Below are 16,250 nucleotides of genomic sequence, written 5' to 3'. Positions count from 1 at the left end.
GGAAGCTTGTGTAGTAGAGCTTTGTAAACAAAATGGGAATAATGATGAGACTTTAATGAGGACCAGCCAACCTTTTGATACAGGATGTAGTTGTGAGTATTAAAACTGTCACCTGTGATAAAGGGAAGGTCGCTATGGTAGAGGGCATCCAAAGATTTAAGTGTAGTGTCTGCTGCGATCTGGTAAAAGGTGCCATCACCATAGTCAAGAAAGGAAAGTTGACTGTACAGTCTGCTTCCTGCTATTTAGGGAGAGGCTAAATATATTTATTAAAAAGAAGCCCACTTTAAATCTTAGTTTTTCAACTAGTTCATCCAAATGTTTTTTCAACATGAAGTCTTTGTCAATCCAAATGACCAGGTATTTATAGGCTGGAACCCAATCGATGGGAGAACCATCCAATGAATACATATGAAGTTCATCTGAAACATTTTTTCAGGAATTAGAGAACAACATGTTTGTATTCTTGCCCACATCAATCAAGTACACTTTTGAAACTAACCAGGGCTTTCTGTAAGGTGACAAAGTCACATCGCAGCTCTAACATAGTCTGGGCAACAGTTGGGGCAATGACATACATAACAATGTTGTCAGCATATAGATTAATATTACACTTTTTAACAGATAGACCAATATTATTTATATAAATAATAAAGAGAACCGGTCCCAGACTACCGACGCCTGCGGTACACCTTTTGTAATATCCAGGAAACTTGACACCATCAGAAATCAGGCAGGGAGTCCTATCTGACAGATCATTCTCAAACCACTTGCGAGAAGCCTGATCCAGGCCTATTTCAGTCAACCTTTGAATGAGAGTGTGGTCATTTGTGCATTATGTTTTGAAAAGCCATTTACCAATGGGCTAAAGTAAAAGTGACAAAGATGATGATGGATGAAGAGGATAACTGTTGTCAATACTTAGTGGTCCATACATGAGCATGTCTCTACAGTTGCCGGGCACAGGCTGGCGATTTTGTGCCTCTATCGAATGGAGTTGCCTTGACATAACAGTTCCCTGAAGAAGTAGAAGTTGACGTTTATTGTCAGGAGTCTTGTCCTGGAGGCAGAACTGAGTGATTTCCACTTAGGCCAGCTGCAAAGTCAGAATTGGCTATATTGTAAAAATGTATGAAAACTAAAATGTCTAAAATGTCTTAATTGTCAATTAATTAATTATGTTATGGTTAGCAGTGTGATTAAGGTTAGGGTAAAGGTTAGGGTTACGTTTAACACACAGGAGGTTGGTGACACCTTAATTGGGGAGGATGGGCTCATTGTAATGGCTGGACTGAAATTATATCAAATACATCAAACACATGGTTTCCACGTGTTTGATGCCATTCCATTTACTTCTCCTAACTAGTATTATGAGCCGTCCTCCCCTCAGCAGCCTCTGCTGGTTTAACATCAGATGTTCTGACTTTGTGGCTGTGCAAGCTATTGACCACTGTGCAAAGCTGCCTCCAGAATAATATTCATGACGAAAAACGTTAACCTGAGAAGGAGTACAGAACGCGAACGTGCGCTGAGAGAGGAGCACGTGTGTTCGAAGAGTGAGACTGCAGTAGTTATGGCAAATGGACTACACGAACTCAACGCGGTAATTATTAGGGAAGCAAGCAGGACAACATGGGTTTGGATGCGGGTGAACTAACGTGAGCGTACTCTGTGGTTGATAGAGGGGCTCTGCGCAGGAGGTTGAACATTGGTGATAGTTTAATAAAGAATAGCAGAAGCCTCGGTTTAGGTCTTTACTCTAAAATCCATCAAAACTGTGGGCGCAAGGAATGTCAAGAGACAGTATGACGGCTGTACGAGGTGCCCATGCACATAATGGGAGTTCTGCTGGATCAAAGGAGAATGGGCAAAACACACCGAGCCATGTTCACACCGACCCCAATACCAACGTAGTTCCACCAGGAGACATCGGCAATGACACGTCTGGGTCGTCTGCGGGTGACCTAACCCAGACATGGATTCAGTTTACGAAGACATTCGTGCTCATTTTCCCCATATATGTTTTGGGATATTTTGAATTTAGTTTTAGTTGGCTTCTAATAGGGCTTGTGATATTTTTCTGGTGGAGGAGAAACACAGGAGGCAAGAACACCCGAATGTACAGAGCCTTGGCATTCTTTGAACAAGAGGAGAGAACTGTCCAACAAAGCCTGACAACTTCTGATTTGCCATCATGGGTAAGATCAAGATTACTTTATAAAGGTGCCTTTGGATACTGTAATTGTGCATACAATATTCTCACTATCCCACCATTAAATTAGTCACTCTGGAATATTATATGACTACTACATTTGATATAATCAAATGTATATAATCAAATGTAGAAGTCATATAATTATCCAGAAAGTTTGAAGGTGTTTTTTCTAATACCCAAATAAGCCTATTGTGTAGGCTACAGCACGTGACTAATCACTTTTTAGTTTCTTAGAAAACCATCACCTGATCAGAAGACAGAACAGTGTTGTCCTGTAAAGCTCTGATCACGCAGCTGTCCCCAGCAGTGATATTAGACTAAGCCCCCCCCCCCAAAAAAAATACAGCATGGCACAATGGTAAACTGGACACCAGGATGGGAGGGACACGTGTCCCAGAGGAACCCTGTTATTTTAAGACACATTGCCGTGCCACTAACAACACTTTGCATGCATTATTATGCCTGAAAGATGCACCCAGTCTAACCTCACTTATTGTTAGCCTGGTTCCAGATCTGTTTGTGCTGTCATTGGCATGACAATGAGTGACAAGGACCACTCTGATGACATAAACAGACTGGATGGCATAAACATAAACAGTCTAGTGAAATTTAGGGCCATACGATAAACCCTACAATAATGCCATCTGCCCCAAGTGGAAGACTAGGCATATACTACTAGGCATATACTACTAGGCATATACTTGATGACAAGAGAATATGATTTATAATGTATGTGCTTCTTGAGATCTGTTGCTCATTAAGTGTCTAACTAGGACAGTCTTTAGTTGTTGTCTGTATCTTCTGCCCTTTCAGTTGACAAGGTGACTACTAATTTGGTTAAGGGGAAAAACATGGTGTTACATGACCAATTTTCACCCTATTTTTATCCGAAATGTTTGGCATTGTCACACTGCTTCGTTTCCAAGACACAATTTTCCAAAGGGCTCTGTAAAAATAGTCCTTGTGGGCACCTTTTAATGTGTAAAGAAGCCTGCTGAAGGTAGTGTGATGAACTAGATCGGAAGGTCTCTCGAAAGATGATTTAATTTAGAAGGAAATGAAATGTCTGCCTCAGAGCTGCTCCACACAGGGAGCTGCCAGCAGCATCGATTCAGTGAGTCAGTATATTACCGTTTTCTCATCAGAATTCACTAGTCACTACTGTGCTGTGCAGTGCTAAACTGTGCCTAGCAGTGCTGAGCTGGACTGGCTGCACTGTGTTGTGCCCTGTTCTTGGCAGGCTGCCATAGGCACGCCTCAGGTACTGAAGGAGAGACTGACCGCTGGTGCTCAGCTGCCTCAGTCTGGACACTCCCAGCTGGTCACTCGGACCGAGAAGCTGAAACGTGTGTATGATTGTTTTGTGTGTATGATTGTGTGGATTTTTGCGATTATCGTGTATATTACTTGTTTTATTGTATAGAAATGTATATTCTTTTGTATCTACAGAGGTCATCTGTAAAAGAGACCTTGGTCTCAGCGTGACTTCCCTGTCAAAATAAAGGTTAAATTAAAAAAATCAAACGTGACACTTGGGTTGCGTTTCTGAAGAGGAGGCGCAGGAGAAGGGACAGGAGGAGAAGGAGGTATCTGAAACAAGGAGCTATACAAAAGCTTCCTGTCCTCTGGGAGACACACTCACTCAGAGTTGCTCTTCCACCACACTGTGAAATACACCTATTCCCTATGTAATGACCAGGGTCAATAGGATGATCTAATAGACACGAAGGTACAGTAAAAGTTGCCCACCTCCTCGCCAAGATAGTTGAAGTATAACGGGTTCTAATCCTGCTCTCTTGATTGGAATCGAACTCCACAGTCCGCAATCTCCACATTTGCACCCTTAGTTTCAGTGCACATACTGTACCTTTGAGTGAGTGGAAAGGAAAGTATAGGTCATGTAAACACAGCAGTGTAACACATGATCTATAAACATTTTCCTATAGGTTTGTCCTAGAGGCAAGCAGCAGAACAGGAAGAAATATTCTGTGCTCTCACACTACGTAAATAGGGAATGCCAACTGCTCCTGTTTGTTTGGGAAATAAATCTGCTGTGAGTCAGGCCAGTGCTTAATACTGCCTACACTAAAGTAAGATCCTGCTGCTTATTCTGTCTCCTATGAGACACAAGCACCAACCATCTCAAGTTAGCTACCGTTCGGGAAAACAAGTAAATCCTTTCCCTGAGTCACTTAAAGGGATAGGATACATTGATGTCCACTCTAATGGAGTTTTATACCTTCAGGTGTGTAATGTTATTCAGTACATGCAAGTTGCTTCCATAATGCTTCCAAAGCATTTCTATAGTTATATAACAGCGTCTCTATTCAATTCACTTAAATGGACAGTACTGGATTTTAAATTACATATCAATTTCTGTTGTGAGGCATGATGCACATCCATCCTGTTGACACTTACCCAGTAATTTGATATCACTCATAATTTATTCTTTGAGTAAATTATTTATCCGCAAGGCTCTATCCCCTGCCTGCTATTTTGTGAACTGGTTGCTTTACAGCATTTGTCAGGTTAATGGAAAGCCTGTCAACTTGAGTGCTCCTGATTGCATAACAGCCACACTTGTGGCTGGTAAAAAAGCTAGGCCTGAATCTGTCAAACCCAGCAGCAGTTTATCTCCCTACTTCCCATTCCTCTCACTTTCTGAGCCTACACTCCTCTATGCTGTCACACTAATGCCGAATCAGCACTTTTCTGACAGGCATTAGCATTACTGCCCCCTGTAGCTGTCACATTCAATGTTGTTGCCACGGCTACACCTCTAGTGCCACCTCTCCCAAGAGGATAACACATGACAGCACACTTCCTCTGTGTTGTCCTGAAAAGGCTTGGCCGCGTGGCAGCCTCTATAGAAACGTTGTGTTTTTAGACTATAATGATTGTAGGCCTATGAAAGGTGGTGTGTGTGCATGCGTGCATGTGTGGGTACAGTATGTGGGCTGTGTGGGCAGTATGTATGCTCAGGGCTCTCCCACTGATGCACAGCACATACTGTGTGCAGTATTCAGTGGGATAGCTCCAGCTACAGTACTGTTATGTCTTTGTAATAGCCAGGAGGGTTCAGGCAGGTTGCGTCCCAAATGGCACTCTATTCCCTACATAGTACACTACTTGTGACCAGAGCACTATGGGCCCTGGTTGAAAGTAGTGCACTATAGGAATATGTTGCTATTTGGGACGCAACCCAGGCTGCAGACAGACTGCTGCTGAACCTAGGCAGAATATCCACCAGCTATTTAAGTTAAAATAACAGTGCAACAATGTGGTTGTTAAGATGGAATCAGTATGAGTACTGGTACTTGAAAATGGGAAAATAAAACAGTGTTTGAGCATGTAAACAGTAATAATACCAAGACCCATTGATGTCTCATTTTCTTCCTTTTAGGTCAACTTCCCGGATGTAGAAAGAGTAGAGTGGCTGAACAAGGTAAAGTAACAAAAAAGAACATGGTGTCAGATGTTCCACTTCTATTTTGATGAAGACCTACTTTTTCCTGCTGGGTTTTGCGGTGTAGATACCACTGGAACGGTATCTGTACTGTAGCCCCTCCCTCCCTCACTGCAGCGCTGTAAATATAGATATACTGGGATGTACTGTACCCTGCCGTGGGTTGAACCGCACAGCTGCTCTATTTTTGCATCATACTCTATGCATAAATCAGGATATCAATCAGATGTAAGAGTCTCTTAAAAGGGCAATCTGGTCACCTTGCCACTGTTTTTGGTAAACAGCTAAGGGATAGGGCTGGAGAAATGTAAATGCTCTCAAATTCCTAGACAGATTTATCGATAGAAGGACTGACTATCCATGAGATACAAATCATAGTTTTAACCATGTTTTGAGGCTATACAGTGTTTGTTTACACTTTCATTGTTTACAAACAATGGAATAAAACTTAGATTTTGGGTTCTGATGGGGAACTACAGTTGAACTAAGCTCAAGTTATATTCTTCAAGGAATCAATGGTTATATAATATATATTTCATTTAAAAGTCCAATAATAGATGTAGCAACTGAAGATTGCCTATTTAAGCTTTAATCTCTTCCATAAGGTAATGACCTGAAAGCGAAGTTTAAAATATTTATTGTGTACACATTATTACCAAAATAAAACACGTGATGATTAAAATTTCATAGTTGAGTTTCACCAGCATTGTGAATTATAGAACTGATGAGACATTTGAAATGCCTTCGCATCACTTTTAGAATATTGCTGGGCCTGTTTTCACAAAGAGTCTGAGAGAAGGAGCGCTAATCTAGGATCAGGTCCCACCCATCTTATTTCATTATGATGGAAAGGCAAAACTGATCCTAGATAAACGCTCCTACTCTGAGACACTTTTTGAATATGTGCCCTGATATTGAAGAATGAATTCAGTGAATTCAGCTCCTTCACTCTGCTTCCTAAATTTTCTTTTATGACTCATTGGATGATGGTCAGAATGTGGGCCCAGTGTCAACTCACTGATCCGTTCTCCTCCCTGTGGCCCTGCAGACTGTGAGACAGATGTGGCCGTATATTTGCCAGTTCATAGAGAAGCTGTTCCACGAGACTATCGAGCCGGCTGTGAAGGGAGCCAACTCCCACCTCAGCACCTTCTGTTTCAGCAAGATTGACATGGGGGACAAGGTGAGCATCAAGAGTTATCAGCAGGAGTCTCGACCTAACCCTGCCTTATGCTTACTGTTTATGAGATGTTTTTCAACTATTCAACTAACTGCTGCACTTTTGCTATTGGGAGGGCAAAAGGGCACGAGCATCCCTAGAGCCCTATCTGTTTACGTGACTGTGATGGATGGGTGTCTCCTTAATAGTTTCCAGGAAGGGTCACAGAGTAGTGGCGAAGTTCATGCTGGGTAAAACACAAGTGTGAGGCCTAGTGGTGACGTAATTTGTCTTGTATTTGTGTTTAGCCTTTGAGGATTAACGGGGTCAAGGTTTACACAGAGAATGTGGACAAGCGTCAGATCATCATGGACCTACAGATCAGGTGACCAGACTATCTCTATTTTGGACAGATTTGAGCCTTTGGCTCGTCAAAGAATGTACTGTGTGTAGTAGTCATGTGGTTTAATTATTTGTTATTAAATTACACCTACTGTACATGAACACTTTCATGAGATTTTTGATGATGCTGATAATTGTGTTTTTTTTTCTTCAGTTTTGTTGGAAATACTGAAATTGATGTGGACGTCAAAAGATACTACTGCAAAGCTGGTATTAAAAGCATACAGGTAATGTAGACATTCTATTTCATAGGAATGTTAAACCCCAGGGGGACTGTTTTTGTTTCGTTTTTTAACAAATACACTTCACTTGCAGTCGGAAATGCACTTGCAGTCGGAAATAAAACTCTGTAATGGTTGATCTGATTGTCGTTTCTGTCACTAAAGACCTGTTCAGAAGAGTGGAAGATGGTTCAAATCAAACAAATGTTGTCAAATCATATTAAAGTTACTTTATTATGCCCGCTTGCTCAATTTGTTTTTCATTGCAATGACTTGCAAGCAAAACACCATGTGATCTGTGTGTGTGTGTGTGTGTGTGTGTGTGTGTGTGTGTGTGTGTGTGTGTGTGTGTGTGTGTGTGTGTGTGTGTGTGTGTGTGTGTGTGTGGGAGAGAATAGAGGGTAGAACAAAACAAGTGTTTATATGCCATTGCATAGCAGCAGTGAGACATAGCTGGCAGGAAAAGCAATCAATCTGTCTCCTTAGAGACTAAGAGCTGTTAGGATTGTTAGTAAGTAAAGTCCTATAATACCAACCTGGACTCAGGGGTAGACGTAATATAGTACATGTAAATCCGGGAAACTCCAATTAGTATGGTGCTTGCAACGTCAGGGGTGTGGGTTCAAATCCCATGAGGGACCAGTACGGAAAAATATGAAAATGTATACACTTACTACTTAAGAGCATCTGCTAAATTACTTAAATGTAAAATGTATTATATGTTCCATTTCGTATGGTATGTATTAATTCATATGATATGTTACGCATTGCAATTCAAACAATATGTTACGAATTGCAATTCATACAATGTGTTACTAATTTGCAAAACGTATGATATTTTACGAATTCTCATTTGTTTTGGGTAATTTTAGCAAGGTGGTTATGGCTAGCTAGGCTAGGAGTTATGGGTTAAGGTTAAGATTAGGGTTAGGTCATGAACCATCAAAATCATATTTTTCATGAAATGTTATTATATTTGAAGGAAACTAGTATGATGACCAAAGTATGAAAAATGTATTTTGGTTCTACATTGATAAAGTTTGATCTTAAAGTTACTGGTCCCATCTCCCATGTCAAACAGTTCAAATCAAAAGTTGGATTCATTGTTAAGGTGACATCATCTTAACTCTCTTTTTAATACACCAATGGTAACATGATATTGTCTTATTTAAATTAAATAAGTACGGCCTCGTAACCAACATTGGCGAAGGCATGTTTGTAGAGGGGCGTGGTTTATATAGCTAGATTGCTACTTTGAATGTAGGGTGTCAGCAATAATTAAAAATAATTATAATTAAAAGTTAACCCTATTCATCTATGACAAAGATATTTATATGTTTCCCCTTCCATCTGTGTCTGGTGTTAGCTAGTTACTGGCTTGGTCTTCAGACAGCATGGAACAAAAGGGGGGGAAGGGTCGTTCAAAACTCTGACGCAGTTGTCAAGTCAACACATCCATCAGTGCTGCTGTGAACCACCTCACAAGAGACATGCCAAATGGGAGATGTATATATAAAAAAATATATATATCAGTGATGCAATTTCATTGTCGTTTAAGCTGCTTTGTGAATCACCAAATTAGCTTGAGATGTTTTTACTGCAACACTGCATCCAAGTTGCTTGACATAGGCGTTACAAACACTGTCAGTCAAGGCGAGCTCATGAATATAAGCTCCCTGACCACTCACCCTGTCTTTTCAAACTTCCTGGTAGTACTTTTCAGAATTACTGTTCAGGACCTTTTAAGATTTGGATTTGGAGAAGGGTTAGCTAACATGCTAGTTACAAAGTAGCTAAAAAGTAGTAAGTAGTTGCAAAGTTACTCATTAGTTAAAATGCTAAAGTTGTCCGTGATGAAATTTCTACACGCAACCTTTGGGTTGATCGACGTTCGCGTTGTACGCCCACTCATCCACCCTGACCAACCACCCCACTTTAGTTTTTGCCTTAAGTAAACTTCTGTCTCATGTAACCATACCAAAGGTAACATATTATACTCATTTGATGGGCCGGATTTACGTTTACTATGTTACGTCTAGTATATGAGACCAGGCTGATTATACCGCACCAGCTCCTATTTCTCATACTCACAGTACATCATATAGAGGTGTTTGGAAACACCATGCTTATGATTAAAACTACCACTTCTTTTGTGTGAATTTTTTATTATTCAACATAATAATAAATCAGCACTTAAACAACCCGCTAGTCTTTGAGAGATATAATTAGCCCAATATTTGTTTAGCAAGTTGAGGATGACATAGAGCAGTTATGTTATGTTGGCCTGATAATAATGACAGTGAGGGGGGCCATCTTTGTAATGTCCAAGCCTCCACTCTGGAATGTTTCCATAGAGCTTATTAGGTGGGTCAAGGACCTGCAGAGTGTTAGTTCCATGATACTGAAAGCTACCTTAACATTGTGTCTTGTGTGTGTTTCTGTTTTATCTCTGCGAGCGAGTGTATTTATCTTAATGCCTCTTGTGTTTCACAGCTCCATGGAGTGTTGAGAGTAGTCATGGAGCCATTGCTAGGTGACATGCCCCTTGTCGGAGCTCTGTCCCTGTTCTTCCTGAAAAAACCTGTAAGTTCTAGTCCTTGTACACACTTCCTCTTTCTACCATTTGGATTTCAGGCCACTTGCATCGTCAGCTGCTAACAGGACAGTTGTTTGACAATGGGTATTTTATCACTTTCTTCCTTCCTCTAGTGCTGAGCCTCCAGGCCTCTGTTCTGCCTAAACATTTGGCCGATTTAAGTCAAATACCAGTCCCCAGTGGAGACACTGGAGCCTTAAATAGACACAGATCAGGCTAGTCCTACTTTGGTGGATTTTTTATCACTGCCTACACCAGCCTCAGAGCAGATAGCAGAGAGGGGAAGCAGGAGGAGAGTGTGTAGTGGTTAGACTTTAAATCACAGTGTTGTTACACGGTGCTGTGAGAGCAGACCACAAACTCTGGAACAGCAACTCCTGTTTCTGTAGCCTTGGGCATGCTACATCTCTGTTATCTGTCATCCTAAAAATGGGAAAACAACTATGCACATTTTATAGAAGAAATGTTGAGGTAAAGGATAAAAAGTATTGCAAAGATCATAAGTGGTCCTCTTTTCATTGATGTAGGGAGACAGACTATATACCATGACTATATACCATATTCTCCAGAATGCATCACAGTGAATGGGACAACCCTTCATTCTTTTTATTTATTTATTTTTATGTAATTTTTTGTGGTATCCAATTGGTAGTTTACAGTCTTGTCCCATCGCTGCAACTCCCGTACGGACTCTGGAGAGGCGAAGGTCGAGAGCCGTGCGTCCTCCAAAACACAACCCAGCCAAGCCGCACTGCTTCTTGACACAATGCCCTGTTAACCCAGGAGGAAACCCTGTACACCCGGCGACTGTGTCAGCGTGCATTGTGCTCGGCCCGCCACAGGAGTCGCTAATGCGCGATGGGACAAGAACATCCCTGCCGGCTAAACCCTCCCCTAACCCGGACAACGCTGGGCCAATTGTGTGCCGCCCCATGGGTCTCCCGGTCGTGCCAAATACAACAGGTGTAGACCTTACAGTGAAATGCTTACTTACAGGCTCTAACCAACAGTACAATATTTAAGTTTTTAAAAAAAAGGTATTAGGTGAAAAATAGATAAGTGAAGAAATAAAAACAGTAAAAAAGACAGTGAAAAATAACAGTAGCGAGGCTATATACAGTAGCGAGGCTATATAGAGGCTCGGTTAGTTGGACCGACCTTTCATTCTCCTCCTGAAATGGTTCGATCTTGACTGCCAAATAAAATAAAACATTCTGACACAACTAGGAAACCATATTAGGCGAAGCCCTTGTCCGTGCTTTGTTGCCAGAGAGAACTGGAGGGAAAACACCCTTAGCAAGGCTACTCAAGATCAGTAATGCACAGCTGCAATGCACAGCTGCAAAGTCCCTGTGTATGTGGTCTCAATGATCCTCCATTAGTTGATAAATGTTATCAATCAAATGTATTTATAAAGCCCTTCTTACATCAGCTGATGTCTCAGAGTGCTGTACAGACACCCAGCCTAAAACCCCAAACAGCAAGCAATGCAGGTGTAGAAGCACGGTCTAACACACTTCCTGGAAAACAGAAGATATCAATAATGGATGTTCGATTTATTGGTGTTGTTTATGTTGGTGTATTCTGTGGTCTGACCACTGCTGAGTTTATTTCCAGTAACTAAAGTAGGTCACAGTAAGAGCGGACACAAGGCTGTGTATGTGGCGTTAGAAAATGTGGTTCCTAACAACACTGTGGTCAGAGCAGCACTGGACTGTTTAACACCTCAGACTCAGCAGCTGTAGATTCTTCAGTTGAGGCCTTTTCTCAGTAAGAGTAGAGGAGACTGGGGAACAAACTAACAAAAAATTAAAATTATGCTCACAATGTACTAAAAAAAATAACCCAGCGCTAACCCAGTGCTAGGTAAATAGTGGACAGAACACACGTTATTTTGATTCAGCCAGTTGGGTCATTTTCTTTGAAAACTGGAGGCGTGGATAATAGGGATGTGGCTTTCAGATAGTTATTTTTGGCCATTCGTGAGAGTAAATGTCATTCCGTTTCATCTGTTGTATTGTCGTCACATGTATGTTAAGGTTGAGCACTGACACGTTCATCGTTTTAATGAGGCTTTCACAAGAGTATGAGTTCCCCACTTTGTTATAATCTAAAAAAATAAGATCTTATTAGGTTTATGTTCAAATATGTAATGTGGAAAAATATTTAACAAATTGAAATGTAGAACTTAACATGATGAACAGGAATGCCATTTACTCTCACGGGTGTCCAAAATGAAATATCTGAAAGCCATGCCCCCCCAATAGGCCATGCCTCCTGAAAATAACCTATGGATTACATTAAAAAGACCCAACTGCTGGTGAATAAAATAAAATAGAAAGTTGTATTTGTCACATGCTTCGTAAACAACAGGTGTAGACTAACAGTGAAATGCTTACTTACGAGCCCTTCCAAACAATGCAGAGATAGAAAAAAATATATAATAGAAAAAATAGTAACAAGAGGAATAAATACACAATAAGTAACGATAACTTGGCTATATACACGGGGTACCAGTACTGAGTTGATTTGCAGGGGTACAATAGCAGCAGTGTATGTGAGTCAAAACAGTTTGTACAAAAAGGGTCAATGCAGATAGTCCAGGAGGCTATTTGGTTAACTATTTAGCAGTCTTATGGCTTGGGGGTAGAAGCTGTCCAGGGTCCTTTTGGTTCCAGACTTGGTGCATCGGCACCGCTTGCTGTGCGGTAGCAGAGAAAACAGTCTGTGACTTGGATGGCTGGAGTCTTTGACCATTTTTAGGGCCTTTCACTGACACCGCCTGATATAGAGGTCCTGGATGGCAGGGAGTTTGGCCCCAGTGATGTACTGGGTCGTACAAACTTTGAGGATTTGAGGGCCAATGCCAAATCTTTTCAGCCTCCTGAGTGGGAAGAGGTGTTGTTGTGCCTTCTACACGACTGTGTTGGTGTGTGTGGACCATGTTAATTCCTTAGTGATGTGGACACAGAGGAACTTGAAGCTCTCGACTAGAGGTCGACCGATTATGATATTTCAACGCCGATACCGATTAATCGGACGATTTTTATTTATTTATTTGTAATAATGACAATTACAACAATACTGAATGAACACTTATTTTAACTTAATATAATACATCAATAAAATCAATTTAGCCTCAAATAAATAATGAAACGTGTTCAATTTGGTTTAAATAAGGCAAAAACAAAGTGTTGGAGAAGAAAGTAAAAGTGCAATATGTGCCATGTAAGAAAGCTAACGTTTAAATTCCTTGCTCAGAACATGAGAACATATGAAAGCTGGTGGTTCCTTTTAACATGAGTCTTCAATATTCCCAGGTAAGAAGTTTTAGGTTGTAGTTATTATAGGAATTATAGGACTATTTCTCTCTATACCATTTGTATTTCATTAACCTTTGACTATTGGATGTTCTTATAGGCACTTTAGTATTGCCAGTGTAACAGTATAGCTTCCATCCCTCTCCTCGCTCCTACCTGGGTTCGAACCAGGAACACAACGACAACAGCCACCCTCGAAGCAGCGTTACCCATGCAGAGCAAGGGGAATAACTACAAGTCTCAGAGCGAGTGATGTTTGAAATGCTATTAGTGCGCACCCCGCTAACTAGCTAGCCATTTCACATCGGTTACACCAGCCTAATTTCGGGAGTTGATAGGCTTGAAGCACAGCGAAGAGCTTCTGGCAAAACGCAGGAAAGTGCTGTTTGAATGAATGCTTACGAGCCTGCTTCTGCCTACCCCCGCTCAGTCAGACTGCTCTATCAAATCATAGACTTAGTTATAACATAATAACACACAGAAATACGAGCATTAGGTCATTAATATGGTCGAATCCGGAAACTATCATCTCGAAAACAAGACGTTTATTCTTTCAGTGAAGTACGGAACCATTCCGTATTTTATCTAACGGGCGGCATCCATAAGTCTAAATATTCCTGTTACATTGCATAACCTTCAATGTTATGTCATAATTACGTAAAAGTCTGGCAAATTAGGCGGTCCAAACTGTTGCATATACACTGACTCTGCATGCAATGAATGCAAGAGAAGTGACACAATTTCACCTGGTTAATATTGCCTGCTAACCTGGATTTCTTTTAGCTAAATATACAGGTTTAAAAAGATATACTTCTGTGTATTGATTTTAAGAAAGGCATTGATGTTTATGGTTAGGTACACATTGGAGCAATGATACGCACCGCATTGATTATATGCAACGCAGGACACGCTAGATAAACTAGTAATATCGTCAACCATGTGTAGTTAACTAGTGATTATGATTGATTGATTGATTGTTTTTTATAAGATAAGTTTAATGCTAGCTAGCAACTTACCTTGGCTTACTGCATTCACGTAACAGGCAGGCTCCTCGTGGAGTGCAATGTAATCAGGTGATTAGAGCGTTGGACTAGTTAACTGTAAGGTTGCAAGATTGAATCCCCCGAGCTGACAAGGTAAAAATCTGTCGTTCTGCCCCTGAACGAGGCAGTTAACCCACCGTTCCTAGGCCGTCATTGAAAATAAGAATGTGTTCTTAACTGACTTGCCTAGTTAAATAAAGATTAAATAAAGGTGTAAAAAAAAAAAAATCTGTGTCCAAAAATACCGATTTCCGATTGTTATGAAAACTTGAAATCGGCCCTAATTAATCGGCCATTCCGATTAATCGGTCGACCTCTAATTCCTGCATCTGCAGAAACGTCCCCAACACTCGAGCATCCCATTGGTTCCTGTGTACCGGACTAGCTGGCTAAGATAGCACACAGTGTCCTTCACTCCCACCTGCTGAACATCTGCCCTCGCCATCGTTAACAGAACTGTGGGAAAACAGTGCCTAACAGGCGGGGACGAAGGAAACTGTCTACCGGTGTACGGCTAGCTAGCTACCGTTGTCGCCTCCGCCCTCTCTTCTGTGGGGTTTATCGGCCGCTGGCATCCAACATTATTGTGCATTAACGCCATCTACTGTACTCGGCCCTAATTAATCGGCCATTCCGATTAATCGGTCGACCTCTACTCTCGACCCCTACCAAATCCCAACCCTAACCTCCCCATACCCGTATTTGGACACTTTGCTAACAAACCTTCAAACAAGCTTCAATGCCATACAACACTCCTTCCGTGGCCTCCAACTGCTTTTAAATGCTAGTAAAACTAAGTGCATGCTCTTCAACCGATTGCTGCCCGCACCCTCCCGCCCGACTAGCATCACTACTCTGGACGGTTCTGACCTAGAATATGTGGACAACTAGAAATACCTAGGCGTCTGGTTAGACTGTAAACTCTCCTTCCAGACTCACATTAAGCACCTCCAATCCAAAATTAAATTTAGAATTGTCTTCCTATTTCGCAACAAAGCCTCCTTCACTCATGCTGCCAAACATACCCTCGTAAAACTGACTATGCTACCGATCCTTGACTTCGGCGATGTCATTTACAAAATAGGCCCGAACACTCTACTCAGCAAACTGGATGTAGTCTATCGCAGTGCCATCCGTTTTGTTACCAAAGCCCCATATACTACCCACCACTGCGACCAGTATGCTCTCGTTGGCTGGCCCTCACTCGCCAAACCCACTGGCTCCAGGTCATCTATAAGTCTGCTAGGTAAAGCCCCGCCTTATCTCAGCTCACGGGTCACCATAGCAACACCCACCCGTAGCACGCACTCCAGCAGGTATATTGCACTGGTCATCCCCAAAGCCAACACTTCCTTTGGCCGCCTTTCCTTCCAGTTCTCTGCTGCAAATGACTGGAAGGAATTGCAAAAATCTCTGAAGCTGGAGTCTTATATCTCCCTCTAACTTTAAGCATCAGCTGACAGAGCAGCTTACCGATCACTGTACCTGTACACAGCCAATCTGTAAATAGCACACCCAACTACCCCATCCCCATATTATTACTTACCCTCTTTCACCCCAGTATCTCTACTTGCACATCATCATCTGTACATCTATCACTCCGGTATTAATGCTAAATTGTAATTATTTCGTCTCTATGGCCTGTGTATTGCCTACCTCCCTACTTTTCTACATTTGCACACACTGTACATAGATTTTTCTATTTTTATATTCTATTGTGTTATTGACTGTACGTTTGTTTATGTGTAACTCTGTGGTTTTTTTTTTTGTCGCACTGGTTTGCTTTATCTTGGCCAGGTCGAAGTTGGCCCATCTGGTTATATTATAT

General features: G+C 41.4%; 1 protein-coding gene across 1 annotated transcript in view; it reads left to right on the top strand.

Moving 5' to 3' along the window:
- Positions 1 to 6,852: 6,852 nt before the first annotated feature.
- The window catches only part of esyt2b (extended synaptotagmin-like protein 2b), a 48,988-nt gene continuing 39,590 nt past the window's right edge, over positions 6,853 to 16,250 (top strand). The window contains exons 1-4 of the mRNA XM_038997265.1: positions 6,853 to 6,864; positions 7,149 to 7,225; positions 7,397 to 7,469; positions 9,957 to 10,046. Of these exons, the coding sequence (XP_038853193.1) occupies positions 6,853 to 6,864; positions 7,149 to 7,225; positions 7,397 to 7,469; positions 9,957 to 10,046 (252 nt within the window). The remainder of the gene's footprint in view (positions 6,865 to 7,148; positions 7,226 to 7,396; positions 7,470 to 9,956; positions 10,047 to 16,250) is intronic.

This window comes from Salvelinus namaycush, chromosome 7, assembly GCF_016432855.1.
Source record: "Salvelinus namaycush isolate Seneca chromosome 7, SaNama_1.0, whole genome shotgun sequence".
NCBI classification, from domain to species: Eukaryota; Metazoa; Chordata; class Actinopteri; order Salmoniformes; family Salmonidae; genus Salvelinus; species Salvelinus namaycush.
This window is presented reverse-complemented; position numbering and strand designations above follow the sequence as displayed.